The 22,453-nt window shown below is 35.2% G+C and overlaps 2 protein-coding genes across 7 annotated transcripts; one reads left to right on the top strand and one right to left on the bottom strand.

Annotated features, from left to right (window-relative positions):
* Positions 1–1,341: 1,341 nt before the first annotated feature.
* On the bottom strand, positions 1,342–5,987 carry LOC122310184. 5 transcript variants are annotated; one of them, XM_043124065.1, is made up of 10 exons: positions 5,769–5,984; positions 5,568–5,648; positions 3,831–3,920; positions 3,504–3,670; positions 2,606–2,675; positions 2,158–2,237; positions 1,985–2,047; positions 1,785–1,861; positions 1,531–1,647; positions 1,342–1,446 (listed from the first exon to the last, which is right to left on the bottom strand). In XM_043124065.1, the coding sequence occupies exons 1-9, from the start codon at positions 5,844–5,846 to the stop codon at positions 1,547–1,549; spliced, it is 807 nt and encodes a 268-aa protein (XP_042979999.1). In that variant the 5' UTR covers positions 5,847–5,984; the 3' UTR covers positions 1,342–1,446; positions 1,531–1,546. The 5 variants fall into 5 exon arrangements, 3 of the variants coding, with proteins under 3 accessions (XP_042979999.1, XP_042979995.1, XP_042980002.1); XM_043124061.1 differs by having other exon boundaries at positions 1,535–1,647; XR_006242599.1 differs by lacking the exon at positions 2,158–2,237 and having other exon boundaries at positions 5,769–5,987.
* A 12,313-nt stretch (positions 5,988–18,300) lies between these two features.
* On the top strand, positions 18,301–21,576 carry LOC122310173 (ATG8-interacting protein 2-like). 2 transcript variants are annotated; one of them, XM_043124050.1, is made up of 3 exons: positions 18,301–18,457; positions 19,503–20,354; positions 21,268–21,576. In XM_043124050.1, the coding sequence occupies exons 2-3, from the start codon at positions 19,518–19,520 to the stop codon at positions 21,370–21,372; spliced, it is 942 nt and encodes a 313-aa protein (XP_042979984.1). In that variant the 5' UTR covers positions 18,301–18,457; positions 19,503–19,517; the 3' UTR covers positions 21,373–21,576. The 2 variants fall into 2 exon arrangements, with proteins under 2 accessions (XP_042979984.1, XP_042979989.1); XM_043124055.1 differs by having other exon boundaries at positions 18,304–18,457; positions 19,506–20,354.
* The last annotated feature ends 877 nt before the right edge of the window (positions 21,577–22,453 follow it).

Raw genomic sequence — 22,453 nt, 5'->3', positions numbered from 1 at the left:
ATTCTGTTACGTGAGTGCATGCTGTTACGTGAGTACATGTAGGACTGAGTCATGGCTCAAGGGACGTGAGTTGCATGCAGGACTGGGTCGTAGCTCAACGTGCAGAAGAGGAATGAAGTGTTGCAAGTTTTATGCTATTTAGCTTCCGCTAATTATGCTCTGTTATTTGGCTCTGTTATTTGCATTCTATTTTACATTTGTTAAGTTTTATTTGTCGGTTGCAGTTTTCTTATATTTCGGTTTGTATTGTTTGGCTTTGCTTATTTAAGCAACCATCGTTTCATTAATAGATATTATTTAAGTATTAACATTCAAACGTGTGGTACGTTCTCATCCGAAGAGGACAATTGCTTTAGTATTTATATTTTCTGTGTTGGGACCTATCCCAAACCCTTAAACTACGTACCAAATTTTAGCAATTTACCGTACTCGATCAAGATCTTTAAATCTAACGCTAAAATCGATGAAAAATACAGCATTTGAGACAATCATAACCCTTCATAGTCTTGGGCTATCTCGCTTTACTTGAACCATGCCATTTAAGAGCTTAAAATGGAATCTGCTAGACTTGCTCAGTGAAGAAAGCGGAGGATTTTCCCTTTACCGTAAGAAAAGAAGTCAAGCGGATGTGAATCTATGCGTTGGAAGTAGCAATCATGGCAAATGTGAGAGGATTTCAAGGAATGCACGTAACATTTGAATATTAAAATATCTAATAAAATAATTTATAAATAATAATAAAATCATTTGAATTAAGATGTTTTATTAATTTTTTTTAAAGAAGAAAAAAATTGAATAAAAATATTAAAAAATTGAAAAAAATTGAATAAAAATATTAAAAAATTGATTAAATAAAATTTTTTAATATTATTTTTATTTAAAAATTTAAAAAAGTTGTATAAGATTTTATATATTTTTTTAAATTTAAAAAAATTGTAATGATTAGTTAATGATCAGATGAAAAAGTTAAAAATTTGAAATTAAAAAATATTTAAGTGATGTTTATAAATGAAATATATAATAATATCCGAAAATACCTGAGAACAGTTCTCTGAAGGAACCCTAAGACATAGTTAACATTGAAATGGTACAGACTGATGATGTAAATTTTCTAGCATCCAATCCATATGTACGTGGTTAGAGTTATCTAAATTGGTTGGAATCAGCGCATTTCTTTCCATAGATGTGACATAATTTGTTTGCCTCCTGTATAATTGTATGTTCTCATAGACGATAGTACTTAGATTGTCATATGCAATGGATTATCTTTTGCACATGACAATCTTGGCTTCGTAATTACAATCCCCTCAACAGGGAGATCATGAACCAGTTGAATGACCATAATCAAAATCTACCAATTATTTGTGCATTATCATGCTAACTCCTCTGTAATTCAAAGTTCCTTTATTTCTCAAATACATCTGATATTTTAGTTAATAGTACAACCTGAAAGAAAAGCAAAACGAATTTCTGAATTTCTTAATCATAACAAAATGACAACATGAACAGAGGGGGAGATTTTCTAATCACCTACACGAAATGATGGTTATTTCAGCTTCTTGGTAAAGTCAGAGAGCTGAAGAGGATGAATCCTGGGAATGGTAGCAGCTTCATCTCTCTCTTTTTGAGTGTTGTACCCCCAATCCCCTGCCCCAAATAACCCAGCTTAGCACTCAAATCCCCAACAATTTTACCAAAATAATGCACGCCAAAGAAACCAAAAGCAACAAGGAAAAAGTAAGAAAATCACGCTGGATGCTGATCAGAGAGAGATGAGACATTACCAAGATACAAATTCCATCCATCTAGTTCGGGCTCTTTGATGACATTCTTTAGGGTTGCTAGTCGATCTTCCACAAAGCTGGTTAAAATAGTCAATTGATTTTGGTTCAGTTCAACATTTTTTTTCCAGGCAAATACAATTACAACAGAACAATTTTATGTCATGTATATGACAGACCACGTAAGCAACTAAGTAACTTACTGTAGAGTCAATCCTTGGTTCTCTGGTTTCTTTTGAAGCTGCTTCAGCACTTCTACCTTGGGACTGGAAAGAGTATTTGGAACGACAAGGAAGGAAAAAGAAGAAATACATGTGTTACTAACAAAAGAATAGAAAAAGTTTCGTTAACCAAAGAAATGAGTGGGCCTTCTAACCCAGTTCCAAGGCCATATATTCTCTCGGAAGGTACTGTTACTCCTGCAAGCTCTCGCAGTAAAGCATCTGCAAATCGGCTCTGAAATAGGCACAAGGAGACTGGTGGATGACATGTAAAAATATCTACTATTTCTTAGGATGAAATTTTGTGAAGCATATCTCACTATCCCACTATCATCTCACTATGCTAATGTGGAGTTTTTTTTTTTTCTTTTTTTTTTTTAATTTTATATAAGTCGCTATGCTAATATGGAATTGTCCATTAACTATTCAAGGGTTATGGATAATGCCACACCAGCAGAAAAAGATAGAAGAGGGATGGGGGCATAGTATATAGCATCTTTCTTTGCAAAATAGGAAAGATCAATCTAAACAAAAATGTGAGGCATTGAAGTTGCTCTAGTGGCATAATTGGTGTCTCCTTACGGAGGGAAAAAGAGGTCATACCTGTTTTGTGGTAACTATATACAACTTCGAGCTAGCAAATTTCAGTGCATCAGGAACACCTGGATAGAATCTGGAGACATACATCCGACTCTCAATTATGGAGATTTTATATGACAATAGCAATAATAAATTATTGGATTTACAATATGCATGTATTTGGGGAACATTACTTGAACATATTCTTAATTTGGATTAGGCACAAATCTATTGAAGAAAAACCCTTCAGGTCCTATACGATATACCCCCTCCAGAAAAGGGGGGGTTGTTTGAGATGAAACCTGAATATAGCCAAAATGTGCATAAAGAAAGACTAGCACTGCAGAAGACCCAAAAAATAAACAAGACCTAAAAAGACGTTCAAAAGTCAATATCAATGAACTCGTAGAAAGATGCCAATGATCCAAAGTACATGTTCTTTCAACTGTAATGAGTATGCACCATTTCTTAAAAGAGATTGCAAGCATTGTAGATTATTCCCTGATGCAACTTCTGATTACCCACAAATATGCAAATTTCACAACCAAACAACCAAATTGGTTTAAAACTCAAACTTTGTAAGCCCTGCCAAGAGATACTTATGTCCGAGCATAACCAGTATGCTTCATAACTTAAACGAGATTGATCATTTGTGCAATATCCCCTTAATGCAACTTTCTTCTAAGAGTTGAAACATTTCCTACAAAGGTTTCTTCAATCTCCATGTGACTTTAACTTTTTCTACACATTTTTCTTCTTCTTTCATAGATTGTGTGTAAGGTTAAAAACTTAAAAGCAACATGATAAGGAATTTCCAAAATTAAATGATCAGAAGGCACCCTTTTTCATTACTTTACTCTTTCTCATCGTGTGTTTACAAGAGAAGTTACATGATCATTCCCATCTCAAAAAGCTTGATTACCTATTTGCACCAATCCAAGTTGTCAAGTCCTTCTCCAGCCATTCATCTCTAACCTTTCCGAAAAGATCCACCAGGGCATCCCTTTTCTCATCCCATTCTTCCATTATGACAGGTTTTAACTTCGACCAATTCTCCAGTATACCCTCGACTGTGAGTCCCTCTGAAACCTTGCAGATAGAAGCACAATCATCAAAACCATGAACGCCAGGTTGAGTCTAAGAAATTGAAGGTCGGTGCTGTTGTGTTCAAGAATAAATGATGATATGACACATGAGTGCCCCTATCTGATGGACAGCTCATATTAGAGTCGAGTGCATGTATACCCACCGAGGACTTCCGTATGGAAGGTATTCTCATCTCCAGTAATAACCTCACAAGTAAGAGATTTTCATATCCAGTTTCCACCACAGGTCGAACCTGCCATAGTGTAAGACAGGAATCCATTCAAGGTCACAAGAATTCGTATATCACCTTCTCCAAAAGAAAATAAATAAATAACAAAAAGAACAATATTAAAGCAGCCTATTGTTCTTACTTTGCAATTCCCTCTCAGTTCAGAAGGGTTTCAACAATCACCAAAACAAACTGATGTGTGTGTGTGTCATATTCTTCACTTTATGCTAAATGTGAAAATAAATTCGAGACAATCATTTGAAGTGAATACATCATGGCCATCATGGATAGTAATTGATCACCCCATAATTTGTATATCACACCGTTCTTTATAACAGCATGAGAAACAAACTGATTGTCCAGGTGTTGAACTTTCGATAGGAAAGGAAAAAGAAATCACAATCTTAAAGTACGCTTGGCACATGTAATAATGGAATAGTTTTCCATTTGTTTAGTTGGGTTTAATGACAAGGAATAGCTGTTCAATAGGGAATGGTCATTCCTTAGCTATTCCTCAAGCTGAGAAGAATAGCTATTCCTGGGGTATTGAAAATGTTTTTTTTTTTCCCCTAAAAAACAACCTGTTTTTTCAAAACTTGATTAAAAAAATGAAAGGATGGCTACCACCACAAACTCATTCCCTCATGGCTTTGTGCAGTAGTCAGCCACTTTTTTCCTATTTTATTGTTTGGTTTCCAAAAAATAGATCAGGTGGTTATGTTAGGGAAAAAAATTAGGGCCGGAGTACTTTAGAAACTTTAATCTAATTTCAATCAAGACGTCATGTATTGTCACCAAACAAAAGCATGGTAATGTCAATTTTAATTCCTGCCCATTCGAGTACCAAATGTACTCTTAGTTGTGAAATCAGGTGAGAAAGAAAATGGCACCTTCAAATAGGATGAATTAACAAATGATTATCAAGTATCAATTATAAGGTATCAAGTCTAGAAACACTAACCAATATAATGAGAAAGGAAAGAGATAGAGAGAAGAGTTTGAATAAAAATTCAAAAAAGACAGTAAATGAAGCTGGGCTCTGTATTCCATATGCAACCAGTTCTTTTGCGTAAAGAACCCTTAGATTGCCTGAATCATAGAGTTTAGTTCTGGCTAGTTGGAATAATATGAACTAGCTATGAAATCCGGGTTCATTATGTGTTTTCCTTAGCGTTTGAATTTAAAATTATCACCCAAAATAGCATTCTAGAAATAGGACCTATCATAAGCCCTTTTCCTCATTTTACGTTCTTCTTTTTTCCTTTCTCTCAATTCTCAAATGACTTTGCTTCTATCCTATGCACCCCAAAATAAAAACAAAGACTTTGCTTCTATATCTTGAGCCAACATTTGTTATATAGCCGTTGTCTTGTTCAATGATCCATGAATAACTATCAACCTGTATCTCTGAGTTCCATAAGATAATCCACGCTATGTCTTCTTTTTCTGGAACAACCAGACGTTTACTGAAGTAAATCAGGAATCAAAGAAGTTCAGCTCAGTATTAATTTCTCTCGCATGAATTAGCTGTTTCATCGCAGGTCTATATCAATTTCCTAAAATGTTTTTCTCAACAAATGACTCTCTTGCCAGTATAATCAGCTGATTTAAAATTGTCATCGTACGAATGTATATAGTTTCATGGGATAAAAAGATAGCGTTGGAGCTTACTATATACATCTGATCAACAATCCAATCCTCCGTGGTCGAGTCTACTCCGTCGAATAAAGTAGGCCATTTCACTTTAGCAGCCTACGAGCATTTAGCAAAAAATTACGATGACTAAAAATTCCAGAAATAATCTCTTTGTTTTCTCCGATTTTCTTAGCAATCAAAGGAATAATTTGAAAGAGCGAGAGAGACAGAGAAGACCTTGACAGCAGAAAGAGAGCTCTCTCCGCAACTATCACAGAGAACTCCATCGAAGTCTAGGGCGTATAGATCCCCCATTTCTTCTTTCTAGCACACTCTCGCCCTTGCAAATTACACGGCCTCTTTTTATTTGAAGATAAATGTACGAATTTTCTTAATTTTCTCTCTTGTCTGATCCGCCGGGAAGCCTCGAAGAAGACGAGAGGAAGGCATTTTTTGGTTATTGGATTCGCTACGAATCAAGTCCCACCACGTATTATTCAGTATACTATTTAAAAAAAAAAAAAAAGTGTCGGGACCCGTTTGAGGATCCATTATAACAGCATTTATCTTTCACCCATTTTAATGGTATTATGAGATTTTTTTAAAATATTTAAAATAATTTAAAAATATAAATTAAAATACCAAAAAAAAAAAAAAAAAAAAAAAAAAATACAACTTCGCTTGTCGGTAGAATTCCTCCCGATTGCTGTATGCTTGTAGTGCCACTCAAGAAATATTCATTACATACAAAGGAAAGAAGAATGATAGATCGTGCCAAGGGTGTAGTTGGAGAAATTCTTTCGGTAAGGCTATTTGATCCTTTTTAATATATTTTTATATTTTTAAATAAATTTTTAAAAAAATTATAGAATTATTAAAAATTATTTTCTTAATCAATAAATAAAAATAAATTAAATCATGATCTATTGTCGGTAGCATTCATCAAGAAGCATAGTATTATTCATGATAATATAATGATAAACAATAAGATAGTTAGAAGTATTACTCGTAAATATGGTTTCGTATGGTATATTAAATATATTTTATATTAAAAATAACTTTACAATTTAATGTACCATATCAAATTATCTCAATTTATAAATTTGTTTTTGTAGACTCATTTTTATAATAAAACATTTCTCTTACTATACAAATATCCTTATGATCAATTTGTCACGTTGTTTTTATTAAGTTTTGTTATTGGCACTTGTGAATATTGATAGTTTTTCATCATTGTTGGATCTAATTTAAGGCATGGTCTCTAAATAGGATAACTAGGTTCGAACCCACCACTCTTATATAAAAAAAATATTTAATGGTGTTTTGGATCAATCGAAATATAAGTTTGTAAATAAATTTATTTAGTTTTTGATTATGTCATATATACTCACACATATAATATAATATAATATAATATAAAAATAGAGGAATGCTTGATTCACAAAATAAAACTCATAAACTGATTTGATTTGTTGTGAACTTGTGGTACATTGAATTGCAAAACTATTTTCATTATAACGAAAATCTAACTTATCACATTTAAGCACATCAGTTTATAAACTTATTTTGTGAGTTCTCTTTATGAAACTATAGCAAAGCTCTAATATAATATAAAAATGTGATACTTCATACTGAGTGATAGGTGTCAATAATGTATGAGATCTCAAATTGTTTAGTACGGAGAAGTTCTAGCTCTCTATTATAATCGTAATAAAGTTTCAATTATATCATTGAATAGTCTTTTTAAAATATTAGTTCAAATATGGCTTAAACTTTTTCTCTTACAATGCTACAAAAACTAAAGTTCTAACGCCCTATATCCGAGGGTAAACCTTTTTACATGATATATGTAAATATAGACTCCCAACAATACAAATATAACTCAAATGACACATTAAAATGGCTCTATAACATGTGAAAATCAAATATTCAAAAATATACTATCCTACACAAAGACATCAATGAACTCCTCCAACATAATTAATAAAGAATTTCACAAAATCTCAATAAAAGCATTAATATCCTAAATTACCAATCCAAAAGAAAGTGACAACTTTCCTAAATAAATACCCTTTAAATTTTATACCTTTGGCACTTTATTTCAATCTGTTGATACATTTGTGTCTCTAAGGTACATTTTCATTACACTCAACTAATCCCACCATTGCTTACTATTCTTTCAATTGAAACATCAAAATTATCTAAAATATAATGAAGACAATTGAGTGAGTTATCAACAATTCAGTAAGCAGTAAATATATACTAGTGTGAAAACATGGACTAGTTACAGAATGTAGAACAAATCTGAATATCCAAAAATATCAAAGCAACATTTCAGAAATATTTATTTATAATAATAAAATATACAAAAGTCTTTTGGCATAAGTACTGAGCAACATCATAACTAAATAAATTCCATGTTAAATCCATGTTATAGGGTTGTGCTATACCTGGTAGCCAAACTAGGTAGAAATAGAAGTTAAAACTTTCACTTTTAAATTCAACGCGCCGAATGTGCATACAGAAAAGAGACCAAGCAAAAAATAACTTTGTTTTCAAAGAGGGTGCACTCGGAAGACGGAAATAGAGATGTTTGTATCAACATAATAATATAAGCCACAGTATTACACCCATAGTAATGTTATGATGAAAGTAGAAAGGAATGTCACGCCAGAGGATTTTAAATGCAACATCATATCATAACAGAGCCTGAACAGATAAATATCATTTAATCATTTACATATTTCATATTTTCTTTTTATATAATTGAGAATAGTGTGCAAAAAATGTTTATGTCTACATTAGTCATAATAGAAATATACTTCATTTTCTAATTTGGATACAAAGAGTAGTGCAGAAAATGACCGATGTTGTTTTCATAATAAATATGCAAATTTTTCATAAAATCAATATCAATCAGTTTTAGGCAAAGTTTAGCATATAAACACCGCTTACATGACCTTTTTAACACCTTCAAACTTGTCTCACAATAGAATCAAGCCAAAACCAATCGAAGGCAAGACATAATTAGTAAAATCTATAAGTTAATACATTATCATACTCAACGTGACCCTAGCTTTCATCCCAGTCGTTCCTCTGATCAACAGCTCTCATTACTCCTTAACTCTCTCAACTTGTACGCTTTCCACTACAATGCTACTCATGCACGATCTGTCTTGTAACAAAGCCCCTCTATTTCAGAACACCTGGCCCACAAGGTGTGGGTAGGTGTGTTTCAACTAGTGAAAACTCTCCCAAGTAGCATCTGCTTCGCTCTGTCCTTGCCAACGAACCAACACTTTTGTCAGCGGCAAAGATCCCCTCTTTCAAATGCGCCGATCCAACACGGCTTCAAGCTCTGGCTTCAACACCTTATGAGCATCAACTAGTGGAAGTGTGGGGATCGAAGTGAGGTTGTTGCCGATCTTCTTTTTTAGCAGTGAGACTTGAAAAACCAGATGGATTTGAGAAGTTAATGGTAACTCCAAGCGGTAAGCTACAGAATCGACATGACTGAGGATCTGGAAGGGGCCGTAAAATCTAAGGGACAGCTTCATGTTCTTTCATTGGGCCAAAGTTTGTTGTTGGTAAGGCTGTAAACAGAACAAAAACCCAATCTCCAACCTTGAAAGATCGCTCCTTTCACCTGAGATCTGCATAATGTTTCATTTGTTCTCGTACCTTTTGCAAGTTTTGGCACAATAACTAAGAGATTTGCTCATGGGAATGAAGGCTTGCGTCGATAGCTTCCAAATCATACCCACCAGGCAAGTAACTTATCAACTTGGGGTTAGGGTAACCATATAAGGCTTTGAAGGGGGTTAAGTGTGTTGATGCATGGGTGGAGGTGTTGTACTACCACTCGGCCAGTGGTTACCATATGACCCAATCTCTAGGCCTATCCCCTACAAAACAGTGTAGATAATTCTCTAGGGTCTTATTTACGGCTTCTGATTGACCATCACTCTGGGGGTGGTACGCCGTGGAAAAAGCCAGTTGTACTCCTTGTTGTTGAAACAACTCCCCCCAAAACTTACTAGTAAAAGATCAATCCCTATCTGAGATGATGGTATTGGGCATACCGTGGAGCTTAAAGACATACTTCACGAAAAATTAGGCTAAGGTTAGGGCTGTGTAATGATGGGTAAGGGGTATGAAATGGCTGAATTTTGTCAGTCTATCCACAATCACCCATGGATAATCAAACCCCTTAAAAGGAGGAAGACCTTCAATAAAATCCATGGTGATTCTAACCCATGGTCTAGAAGGTATCGGTAGTGGCTGTAAAAGACCCCTTGGAAGAGTATTCTCATTCTTGACCTCACTGGCACACATCATAGCTCCTAATATATTTTTGGACATCAGATTACCCTGGCCAAAAGAACTATCTTCGCATGCGATGGAGGGTTTTATCGAACCCCGAGTGCCCCCTAGTGGGACTGCTATGCTATAATTTGGGATGCTACGATTAGTGATGTAGAGTCTATGTTTATAGTAAAGTAACCCATCCCAGTAGCTATATTTAGGCCCTAACTCTTGGTTGTGGTACTTCTGCACCAATGCTTGTACTGCTTTGTCATATACATACAACTGCCTTAATTCCTCCAATAATTCCAACTTTGGTACTGAGATCATAATAAGCATTAGAGTGGCATGACCTTCATCCTCATGCATTCAGGACAATGCGTCTGCAACTTTATTGTCTTTGCCTTACTTGTATTCCACTAGGAAATCGTAGCCAAGAAATTTGGACGCCCATCTTTGTTGCATGAGAGTACCCACCTTCTGATCTAGTAAAAATTTCAAATTTTGATGGTTTGTTTTAACTGTGAAACTTGACCCCAGTAGATAATGCAGCCACTTTTGCACAGCTAAAACCAAAGGCAGTAACTCCTTCTCATATGTAAACATATTCAAGGCCCTTCATTTTAGAGCTTGACTATAATAGGCAATAGGATGCCCTTTTTGCAGAAGAACAGCCCCCACAGCCTTCCCCGAAGCATCACATTCTATGGTAAATGGTTGAAAAAAATTTGAAAGAGCCAATATCGGGGGGTTCATAATAGCTTGTTTGAGGTTAAGAAATGCCTCATTAGCCTCAGAGTTCCATTGGAAGCCATCTTTCTTCAATAAACAAGTTTGGGCAGTAGCCACTCCTCCATAACCTCGTATAAAACGCCTATAGTAGCTAGTCAAGCCTAAGAAGCCTCGAAGGGCTTTAAGAGAGGTTGGCCTTGGCCAATCTTCCATGGCTCTATGCTTTGCTGGGTCAGCCTTAACTCTGTGAGCTGAAATGAAATGGCCCAGGTATGAGATCTCAGGGCTACTAAAGCTACATTTAGACAATTTGGCAAACAACTCATGTTGCCTTAGTGTTTCAAGAGTAATCTTGAGATGTTGTAGGTGCTGCTCCTTATCCTATACACCAAAATGTCATTAAAAAATACCAAAATAAACTTTCATAGATAAGGCAAGAAAATGGTGTTCATCAAGCTTTGAAAAGTGATTGGAGCATTAGTCAAGCCAAACGGCATAACCGGAAATTCATAGTGGCCTTTGTGGGTACGAAAGGCCGTCTTGGGAATATCCGTAGGATTGACCTTGATCTGGTGATATCATTATCTGAGATCGAGTTTGGAAAACACTATAGCACCATTAAGCTTATCCACCACTGGTATATGATATTTATCCTTAACCGTGACACTATTTAGGGCTCGATAATCAACACATAACCTCCAAGACCCATCAGCCTTCCGGACAAGTAAAATGAGTGAAGAATAGGGGCATTGGCTGGGTTGTATCACTCTAAATGATAGGAGTTCTTTTATAATTTTTTCAATCACATCTTTATGAAAAAATGCATATTTGTATGGTCTTACTAAAATGGGTTTAGTGCCTGGTTGTAAGATGATGGAGTGTCGTGGGATCGGTTTGGAGGAAGTGTTTTTGGCTTAGAAAATATATCCTGAAAATGCTGGAGAAGATTCTGAATGTCTATGCAAGTGGGCTAATCTGGTTTGGTTATGTTTTCTTCCATGAACTACAACAAAACACCTATATTTTCCCTGCTAGAATTGCCAGGTAAAGTACCCTCTTCCATGAATTTTGGGGTGTCAAGCCCCTTAAGTATTACTTGCTTTCCCGCATGTGTAAACTACATGAGGTTGAGAATGTAAGCCCCTGTATCAAATAGATTGCCCTGTATAGAAATAGACATGTTAGCAACCATACCCTCACTTTCCACCACAGCCCCATTAGTCACTTTGTCTTTGCTGTTACAATGTAATTTCATCTTGCATAATGCTCCGAGGTTGAGAAAATTATGCATGCTCCCTGTGTCAATCAACACAACCAAAACACAAGCACCAACAGTGGCCATAACCTTTATGGTTCTTGGATTTGCAGCCCCCATTATAGCATGTAATGAAATCTCAAGACCGAGATTAGAAGGTTCTAAGGTCACTATGTAATCCACAACTTCTTTAAGTTTTTCCTCTCTTTTTTGCTCCTTAACCTCATCTGGATTGTCACATATCTCCTTAATCAAATAGAAGTTTGGATTTTTGACACTTATGGCCTAGCTACGATTTGGCCTCACAATAATAACACAAACCCTTTCTCGGCGGTCTTTCATTTGGAGTTGGTTAATGCGCTGGACTGGTAGAGTGTTTTTGGACTGTTTGGCCATATATGGGTTTATGGTGGGCAATTTTAACAAGCCGGGTTTTGTAGGATAGGGAGGCTTGGGAGGGTTCCATTGGGTGGGTTTTTTGGTCAGGACTGCATTTTCTTCTTAGATTTTTGCTAGGCTATAGGCTATTAACAAGTTGAGGATGAAACATTCGGATAGTAAGTCGGATTTCATCTTTAAGACCACTTAGAGAGCATTGTTATTGGATTATGTATACGTAAAGAATACTTTTGATGAATATAAGATAAATTTAAATTTTGACTATTCCATTTATATTAATCTTCACATTGGAATATCTATTTTTTCATTATATGACAAGAAAATAATATAAGATAACTTTGGCTTTGGCTATTCACATCAAATCTCCACATTAAATTCTTCATTTATTCGTTATATAGTAACGAGTAATTAATAATTAAAAAAATATTTAATTTTTTAATTATTAATTTATTTTATTTTATCATATTTTATTATTCTACATATTATATGTTAATTAGTAATCATATTTTAATTAAATTATGGGTTAAAAAATATATTTTTCAATTATATGTACTCCATTTTCCAATCCAACCATATTTTATTCTGCCGAATGTTCTAAAAATATTTAGATGAGAGAGTGAGAGTTCTAGAAAAATAATAAAATAATAATTTGCTTCTTGTACAATAACTATCAAATTTGATTATAACTTTACATTTACTATAGCTAAAAGTTAAAGGTTTTGAAATTGGCTAATCCAATGCAAGCTAATTTTATTTCTAACAGTTAAAAAATTACTTTATTTTTGGATATGGCTATTCCGGTAACAATGCTCTTAAAAAATAGCTTCAATAATTCAAAAAACCCCTAAGCTGATTAGAGAGAGTCTCAAAATGTGTTTTATACTCCTCTACAAAACCAGTTTGTTTCAGCCTGGTAAGGGCTTCTATAGGGTCATTGTAACAATTAGGATCAAAGCATATAAGTAAGGCCTTAATAAAGGTATCCCAATCAGCCAACAGGCCAGATTCATCAAGATCCTGGAACCAGGTGAGGACTTTGCCTTCCATATGGAAGGATACTAGATTTAGCCTATATTGAGGGAGGGTATTATGGAATAGAAAAAACTGATTCACCCTATAGATCCACCCATTGGGATCTGAACCATCAAAAGCTGGAAAGGCTAACCTGATGGACCTTGTCTAGACCTCACCTCTCGATAGTAGTGATGGGTCATGTGTAAATTGATTGCCAGCTGATGACTCTCCTTTGTGCTAATTTTTGTTGCTCCTTTGCAATTCCAAAAGCATTGCTACCATCTGCTACTTGAGGCCCTGCATCTCTGCTTCAATGGACTTAAATTGGGTTTTCGTAGATTTTTTGAGTGTATTCAATCCCTCTTGTATCTTTATATTTTCAGCCATGGTGAAAAGGCACGAAGAAAGGCTCTAGATACCACTTTATAATAGTATAGTAGAAAAGGAATGGAACAAGTCTCACTTAGAGGGTGTGAAAACCTCCAGAAGATAAAGAAGAAGAAGACTGAATTTGAAAGATGATTTTCGATACGTTTTACATCGGATTTCCTTCTCCATATACTGGAGATTCTAACAAACTTGGACATAAGGTTAATTTCAAATAAAGGAAAAGAACAACCATAACTACTAGTCCATTCGCTACTTCATTGAAAGAGTAAAAATAAGACTGCATCTTCTGCTTCCACGTGGACTTCTAGAACATTACCATACTCAACGTAACCCTAGCTTTGATCCCAACCATTCCTCTGATCAACGGCCCTCATTACTCCTTAACTCTCTCAACTTGTACGTTCCACCACAATGCTTCTTATCCACAATCTGGCTTTTAAAAATTATGAATATGTCCATTTAAATATTTTATAAACACTTACTACTTAATGAGTCGACCCATTTAAATCAATTTTAACCACGTCATCAAACATGCTTATACAACATACGCCAAATGATTTTACATTAAACATCAACCCAAAACATTTGGCTACCCAACATGTATGCCTTAACACTCTTTTCTGCTTCAGCAAACCCACGACAATTATCCGATTGTACCTAACTAATCCCCAAGGACTTAAAGGGTCAATAATCTATACATACATCTACCATAGGTTCTTTCATTATGACCACAACTAGTTCCTCCAATAACACACATCACATGTAGAGTCCTATGGTAGTCAGACATGATACCCTACAACACTCATGGATCTCAGTAATTATTACCTCATAATTTCAGTCTCGTTTGGTTACACAGATGAGATGAAAAATATGTGAATAATAGTGATATAATTTATAAATAGTATGTATGAGTTAAGATATTTTATAAAATTTTAGGAAATGAGAGAAAAAAAATTAAATAAAAATATTATAAAGTTAAAATATTAAAATATTATTTTTTATTTTGGAAATTGAAAAAATTGAATTCTTTTTAGTGTTTTGTTTGGAAATTTAATAAAATTGTAATGATTAAATAAAAAAGTTTAAAAGTTTAAAATTTGAAATTGAAAAGTGTTTGTATTTAAATTGGGTTTGAATGTTGATATGATATGAGATAGGATGAGATAGTTTGTGAAACCAAATGGGGCCTTAGATTACGCTGTCCACTTTTGATGCCTAAGGTTCAACTTCCAAGTCTCTATAACACTCACTTTGGTTAGTTGCTAGTCTTTTCTAATGTTAACCATTAATAACCATAAAATGCGTACCGGAACACGATCAACCCCCATAGGAATGTATAGTCCCAAATTTAAAATACATAAGTGATCTCAAATCACAACTAATTCCTCAAGATCCTCATTAAATTTTACTCCCAAACTATCATATCACCAAGTACCACGCTTCTACTGTGCACTTTGATAACTTCACTAAAATGCCTAAAGCTAAGACCTCTTAGATATGAAAATGTATTGGCATCAGCCACTGTTTGGCATTAGCCAAAACACACCTTGCGTGGCTAAGCAGATTGACCAATTTCTCCCTAAGCAAATTGTCCAATTTTTCCCTAAGGCCCCAACACCCTGAAGCTGTCCACTCCCAAAAATGGCAAACTACCAGGGCTATGTGTGCTACGATGGAGAGGGAGGAGGGGGTTACCGTGACTTAGGTTCGACGGTGGGGGTTGTTGGGAGGTCGTGGGGTTTGGTGGTGGTGACTGGGCTGGCATATGACGGCAGCATGGTGGCGAGAAAGGGGGAGACCCATTTCGGGTTGTTAGATGCAATGGAGATTGAGGGAAGGGTTGCCGTGACTTGGGTTCGACGGTGGGGATTACTGAGAGCTTGTGGGGCTCGGTGGTGGTGGCTGGGCTGGCGTACGGCAGCGGCGGCATGGTGGCGAGAAAGGGGGAGATCCATTTCGGGTTGTGAGATGTAATGGAGAGGGAGGAGAGGGTTGCCGTGACTTGAGTTCGACAGTGGGGGTTGCTGGGAGGTCGTGAGACTCGGCGGTGGTGGCGGCTGGGCTAGCGTACGCCGGTGGCTAAATTCATGTAAGACCCATTTCAGGAGAGGAGAGGGGGCTGCCCGTGGGGGCTGCCGTGGACGGTCAAAGGTGACTGGAGGGTCGCCGATGTGAGAGAGAGTCGATGAGGTGGTCGGTGGCGCTACAGGTGGCGCACGGTAGGGTTGGGTGAGTTGAGAGAGGGAATCTGGTAGGGGAATCGGCTTTGTGTTAAAATAAATAAATAATAATAATAATAATAATTTTACACGTAAGGTGTGCTACGAATCAGCCATGAGCAGTGACTGATCCGTAGCAAACCTCCTTAGATATATTAGCTCAACACCTACGGGAAAAACCTCTTCCCACATTGTTAATGTCTAAATTTGTACAATGATGCTGGAATGGAATAAAGAGTTGTTTATGAGCTACATAGGTGATTCGAGCTAAGATTGTGTGGTCGAAAAGCCCGCAGTCATGTTTTGGGCGTTGATACAGTACTTGTACGTACATTCATGAGAATAAGATATAAATAAAAGGAGAGGGGCGCGAATTTACATGATTCAATAGAAAATTCTACATTTATGGGTCATTTGGGTGAGAAATACACTATGATGGTGATTTTATAATCTCTCATAACGTCACATTTCTTTCACTACAATGGAGGAAAAAAAAATCTAGAGATTGAAGGAGAAGCCATCCTTTCGAGGAGACAAGATATTGGAATCATTGTATAGCTTCTGTCCAAATTTAAAGAGATTTCCATTCTTTATAGAAATCTCTTTCATTCTTTGAAATAATTGGATCAGACTTGCCTAATAAAATTTTTTTCTTTTACATTTGAATTAACTTGTTTTATCTTTAGACTTGATTATTGGCCTTAAATTCTTGGCTTCTAACTTTATACCCAACACACACTTTGATAGAAGTAGACTTGTCTCCCAAAACCATGAACTCACACATATTTTTAGATTGTTTCTCTCATCTCTAAGTCAAAATCAACATTTGTCAAAAATACATCGTGATCAGTGACAGCAAACTAGTACCAATCAACCTAAAACACACCAAACACAAAGTATCAATGGGCTAAGCACAACATCTCCGTACATACCCCTCGTACAAAAGCACATCTTAAAAAGAGTTGCTTCGTTAACAGGCGATTCTTCACATGGCAGATACCAATTTGGGGATTCACATCAAGAGCCACCAATTAACTTTCGGCATGTCATGTAGCTTTCCATACTTTTTCCAGTTTGTCTATAATTAACAGATGAGAAAGCGGAGGCCATGTTCATACCCGTAAACAGGGGGCAGTCCACCGTTTTCTTCCTAGGTGTATTTTTCCCTATCTTCAACATTATGTTTCTTTTTCTCTACGTCATATATACTTCATAATAAAAAAAATTTTATAATATCATAAATCATTGCGTGATACTTGAACAGTTACGAGTATAAATACCTTTTCCCTTATTTTGCAATCTTTTCCCTTCTCATATTGTACTTTGAAATTGTTTTAATGACGTAACATGTTAAGATGAAATATGAATATTAGGAGTGGAAGTTCTCTAATAACGTAATAATTATACATTGATGATTGTATGGTGCGGGCGGTTTAAGTACATGTATTCATCATTAATTTCTGGTGTTTCCTATTACAACCCTCAATGATTCTTCTTTCCTTTTTCACAGTTTTTCTATAATTGAAAAAGAAAACAAGAGAGAACAATCATGCACTAAACATGTGAATTTTGGTCCCATCATCATCATCGTCTCAATGCAGCCTTTGCCAACCTTTAGGCCAAATATAGCTTTTGATCATTTTCTTCTATATGCCCGTATTTGAAGTATAATAACAACGATCATGATTATTTTTTGAGTTATTCTTTTCGCAAGTCGGTGAAGACAATGTCGAGTATATTACCTTTCATACCTACTTATAAATATTAAATTTTAAATAATATTAGTTACATGTCGATGTAGTGGACACATCTTTCACGCTGTTAACATGTAATGATTTGATTTGTAAGAATATTTAATTTTAAAGTTTTCTTACAAATTAAGTCATGACATATAAACAGTATGGAGAATGTGTCATCCGCATCAACTTTTAAATTGAGCATAGCATTATTACATATGGACAATGCTAGGACGCAAACTAAATGTGCACACTAGTATGTACAAATGAGTTTATTTTATTTTATTTTTATTTTTTGAAGTATTTTTTAAATATTCTTAACCATTAAGAAAAAATATATAAATTTCCTAATAATCACTTTCTTAACCATTCATAAAAAATTAAAAAATATATATATAAATAGATATATTTGATTGACATATTTAATAATTATATTATCATTTTTCATTATATATAATCAAAGAATACTTAGATTAAAAAAATTTAAAATTGATCATAATTTAATAATCTAATATTCACAAAAAAAAATATATATATATATATATATATTAAACAACTTTTGCAAGCACGTAGCGCGGCAAAGCTTATACGTTGAAATTAGTCAGAACTCGTCCTCACGCAACATATGCGCGTCGCCGAAAAAAGTTCCTTCCTCTCCGTACACGCAAACGCAATAATTACCGGTTTTGGAACAGTAACCAGTTACCATAGCCGGTCATGCCGATTTCTATGCGAGCCACGCTTACCGATACTGACGGTTTCCTTCATCTCTACCCCCATTCCCCCGAGACAGCTCAGTATAAGAAATCTATTCTCTACGCACTTCGAGGTAGTTCCAAGTTCAACCTCATCGGAACGCTGTTTCTTTCATCTCCGGTTAGCCCAATCTTGTGTTCTATTGCTCGTTCGATTATGTTTCTGTGGCTATCTCTCTCTGCCTAGTCTAATTGTCATCTATTCTTGCCGCGGAATTCGGTTCTTTGATTGTTGATTTTTTGTTCTTGTTTATAGTTTCGCGATCTGTTTGGTGATTCATATCGTGATTGGACCTGTATGTCTACTTGTGCGACTATATTAACTATTTCCAATATACTTATTCATATTCCGGGTAGAATTGATCTGGCGTGAATGGAGCGTTGTCTTTAGATAACGCTGAATTTGTTTGAGGAATTGGAGTTATATTTGGTTAGAGAAATTTTCGAAAAGAAGAAGTTTTTTGTATTATTGTTTATATAATGATCGCTAATGAAGTTTCTAACATGGGATTGGATTTTTTTTTTTTAATCTTTTTGCGTAGAAAGTGCGTCATAGCTCTTCAATATTTTTTGAACTTTTTTTGTAAGTAGTCGAATTTTTATTGAATAACGTAGTCAAGTACACAGGGTGTGTACATTTTAATTTATTGAGGGAAACAAATTAGTTGTGTGATTGCTTATAAATAAATAAATAAAAACATATTAGTGTGTGATTATTGAGTCCTAGGATTGAGACGAGTTTCTGTTTTTCTGGTTGTTTTGATGGGCTATTTTTTATTAGGGAAAATTATGGCACTTTTGCAATTACAGTAGTTATTTTATTTGTTGTCAATGATAGCTAGAGGCATAAATGAGGTAAGTTCGAACAAGTAGTCGGTGGTCAAATCTGGTTCATATAATTTTTATTCGAACATGAATCAAGCTCAAATTTACCACCCCATTACATTTTATGTAAAACATCTCATTTGTAATTCAAGCAAGTACCCTCAACTCTTAACGGCTTCTGTATGGTCTGTTAAACGAAGTTAATTTTTTCATCATGGTAAGACAGCACTACCATTAGGTTTTTCTGTTTTAATACCATGTTCAGCACCAAATTAATATTTTATTGCTCTTTGACTATGATTTTAATTTCAACTTTCATTCTGGCAATTGTTAATGGTTAGAAGTAAGGACAGAGTATGGCAGATAATGAGGGAGGGGAAAATGCCTCGCGTGGGACTGATTGGGAAGTAGTGTCACTTACAGCATCGGCATATGCTGCTGCCCCAGGCCCAAAAGAAGTTGAACTGAAGGATGATGACGACAACAATAATGCTTACCGAGAGGATGATGGTGCAGAAACATCTCATGCTTTGTTCATGTCTGGTCACTTTGTCTTTCCACCCACTAAGCATGAAAATTTGTCAGTGGAACTTGAAGAAAGTGAGATTCATAACGAAGAAGGCAAAATGGAAGCAGTATCCGATCTTGATGCTGTACAAGCTGGTAGATCAAGTGGAAAGGATGAAGAAAATTGGACTTTAAAAGGTATAACTGTACCAGATGAGTTCCCAGGAATGCAGTTCTTTGATGATAAGGGTAAGTTATCCATCCATGGAACAGAGTTTGAGGAAGGCACTACTCTCCAAGTTTTAAATTTGGTTGAAAAGGAGCAAAGTATATTTAGTGATGCTACATATGGTTCTTTACACAATGAGACAGCTCTTGATGGTTCCACATATGGTGAGAATGTGCCCGTTCCTAGACTAAATGAGCAAGGCTTAGATTTTTCTCCAGACATTTCATTATCCCCAACGACTGCAAAAGACAATAAACATGATGGGTCCAACCTTCCTTGTGGTGCTTGGTGGAAGAGAAGGGTTGCTTCCTTGTATGCTCATGCAAAAGAGGCAAATACATTTTGGTCTATTTTCATTGCAGCGGCTGTCATGGGTTTTGTAATACTTGGGCAGAGATGGCAGCAGGAAGGATGGCAAGCTTTGCAAATTAAGTGGCAGATCAGCATCAATGATGAGGTATGTTAATTAATTGATTATGTATTCAATTTTTTTCTAATCATGCATATGCTTTCAAGTGAGTGGGATGCTCTGTTATGCCACTTGGTAGAAAATTTATTGCATGTTTCTATTGGTTTATTGAAATATGATAAGGAATGAGTTTTGCTCTTTTACCTCATAAGATTCTCAAGGAGGTCGGCACTCGGCCTTTTTGTGTGAAAATTAATAGAATCTGAAGCTGCAAGGGTATAAACAGCCTATGATGTGTGTATGTGTGTTTAGGAGCAGCATAAGTTATTCTAAACGATTCTGTTGCATGAAAAAACGAAATGCATTCTGTAGGACCAAGTTGGGTGGAAGATATTTCGATGATCGCATTTTTTAATACTTGTACAAAAAAAAAAAAAAAATGCATCATGACGTTTAGAATAACATTAACCAATTATTAAGCTGCTGGTGCTTAATGTGTAGCTTGGTTTTGGTTGTTTTGTCACAAAAGAACCTTCAATTATTTTTATGGCTTGGTCTATGGTTAGAAGTTTTATATCAAAATAACTGTATTATAGGTCTTCTTCTTAGCCCTTGCGACTTTTCCTCTTTTATATCAGTAATACATGAATTAATACTACTTTGCACTCGTATTAAGCACTACAGGTAATTGTTTTAGGCAAGCTACGAGGAAAGTTGGACATGATACTAATACACGTGGGATTGTTGTATATCTATCCTACACTTTAGTATATAGGCTTTCTATCAATGATTTAATGCTACTTGTAGAACGTAACTTATGTTTAATTGGGTCCAAATCTTGTGCATAAATCTCTGTTTATCCCTGGATGCTACTTGGCCCCTCTGCCCACTTTTTCCCTTTAACCCCATCTTATCCTGACATTTATTTTTTTCTTCTATCTTTTTGCACTGATATTGAAAGAGGAGGGGCAGGATGCTGGGTCCTATATTTCGACTTAAAGATGTGATTGTAGGTGGCCATCGTCGTGGTTCCGTGATCAGGGGCAGCTCCTCAAGCAAGGCTTAAGATGATGATGATGATGAAAAAGCTAGAGAAAGAGATATGTTAGGTTTGTGAAGTGCTCTACTTGTTGCTGAGTGTGGTTCCACCTATTTCTCTTATGACAAGCTGAATGGTATACATGTAAATCTGATATTGTTCCGAACTTTGATGGTATTTTATTCAGAGTTGTTTTGTATAATTTTGGTAAATCATGCATCTTTTCAAAAAGTTAGCTGCCTATATTTTCATCACAAGCACAAATAAATAAAGGGAACGTTTCAGTGTGTGGTTGTGCACATGCCAGCTTCAACGCATGTGGCCACCATATGCCACCATCTTTCATTACCTAAAATAACTACACACCACAACGTACTTCGCCGATCACCCTCACTATTGCATTGCTTCGGTATTTTAGGTGATTTTAGTTATTTTATTTATTTCTTATATAACTCTTTTCTGTGTACTTTGTCGTCTATTTTTGTTGTCTCGTACTTACCACCCTCATCCACTGTGGCCACCTCGTATCCCCACTTCCAGCAGCTTGTACACACCTCGTATCACTCCCTCTTATTACCTTTAATTTTAATTATTTTAATATTACAAAAAATAATAATTCTATCCGATGTGGCATAACAATTTAGATGAGTTAATGCCGATGAAAATGACATCACATGATGATTGAATTAGTTGAAACAATTGCACCAAATAATTTTCTCTTTAAAAAATAAAAAATAAAAATCCATTGGTTATGAGTTGACTTTCGAGCCTATTAAATTGTCAATTGCTATTAGCAAAAACAATTAGCAAAAAAATCGTTGATTGATGTTGATTCTAGTTTAAAAAATGTTTTAACTACAAAAATATTTCACAAAACGTAAACTTACAACCTAACCTAACGTAGTTTGATGTGGTATGTCTAATTGTAAAGTAAATATAACATATCACATGAAATTACATCAGTTTATGAATTTACTTTTATAAAAAAATTTATAGTTATATTGTTTCTTTTCTAGTTCAAGTTAATTATTTTATCTACATTGAAAAATACAACCTTAATAATGATATATGGTATTTGATAGAGAAAAAGTCTTCAATAATTGACAAT

The sequence above is a fragment of the Carya illinoinensis genome, chromosome 1 (genome assembly GCF_018687715.1).
Source record: "Carya illinoinensis cultivar Pawnee chromosome 1, C.illinoinensisPawnee_v1, whole genome shotgun sequence".
Classification (NCBI taxonomy): domain Eukaryota; kingdom Viridiplantae; phylum Streptophyta; class Magnoliopsida; order Fagales; family Juglandaceae; genus Carya; species Carya illinoinensis.
Note: the sequence above shows the minus strand (reverse complement) of the source record. Positions and strands in the feature narration are given on the sequence as shown.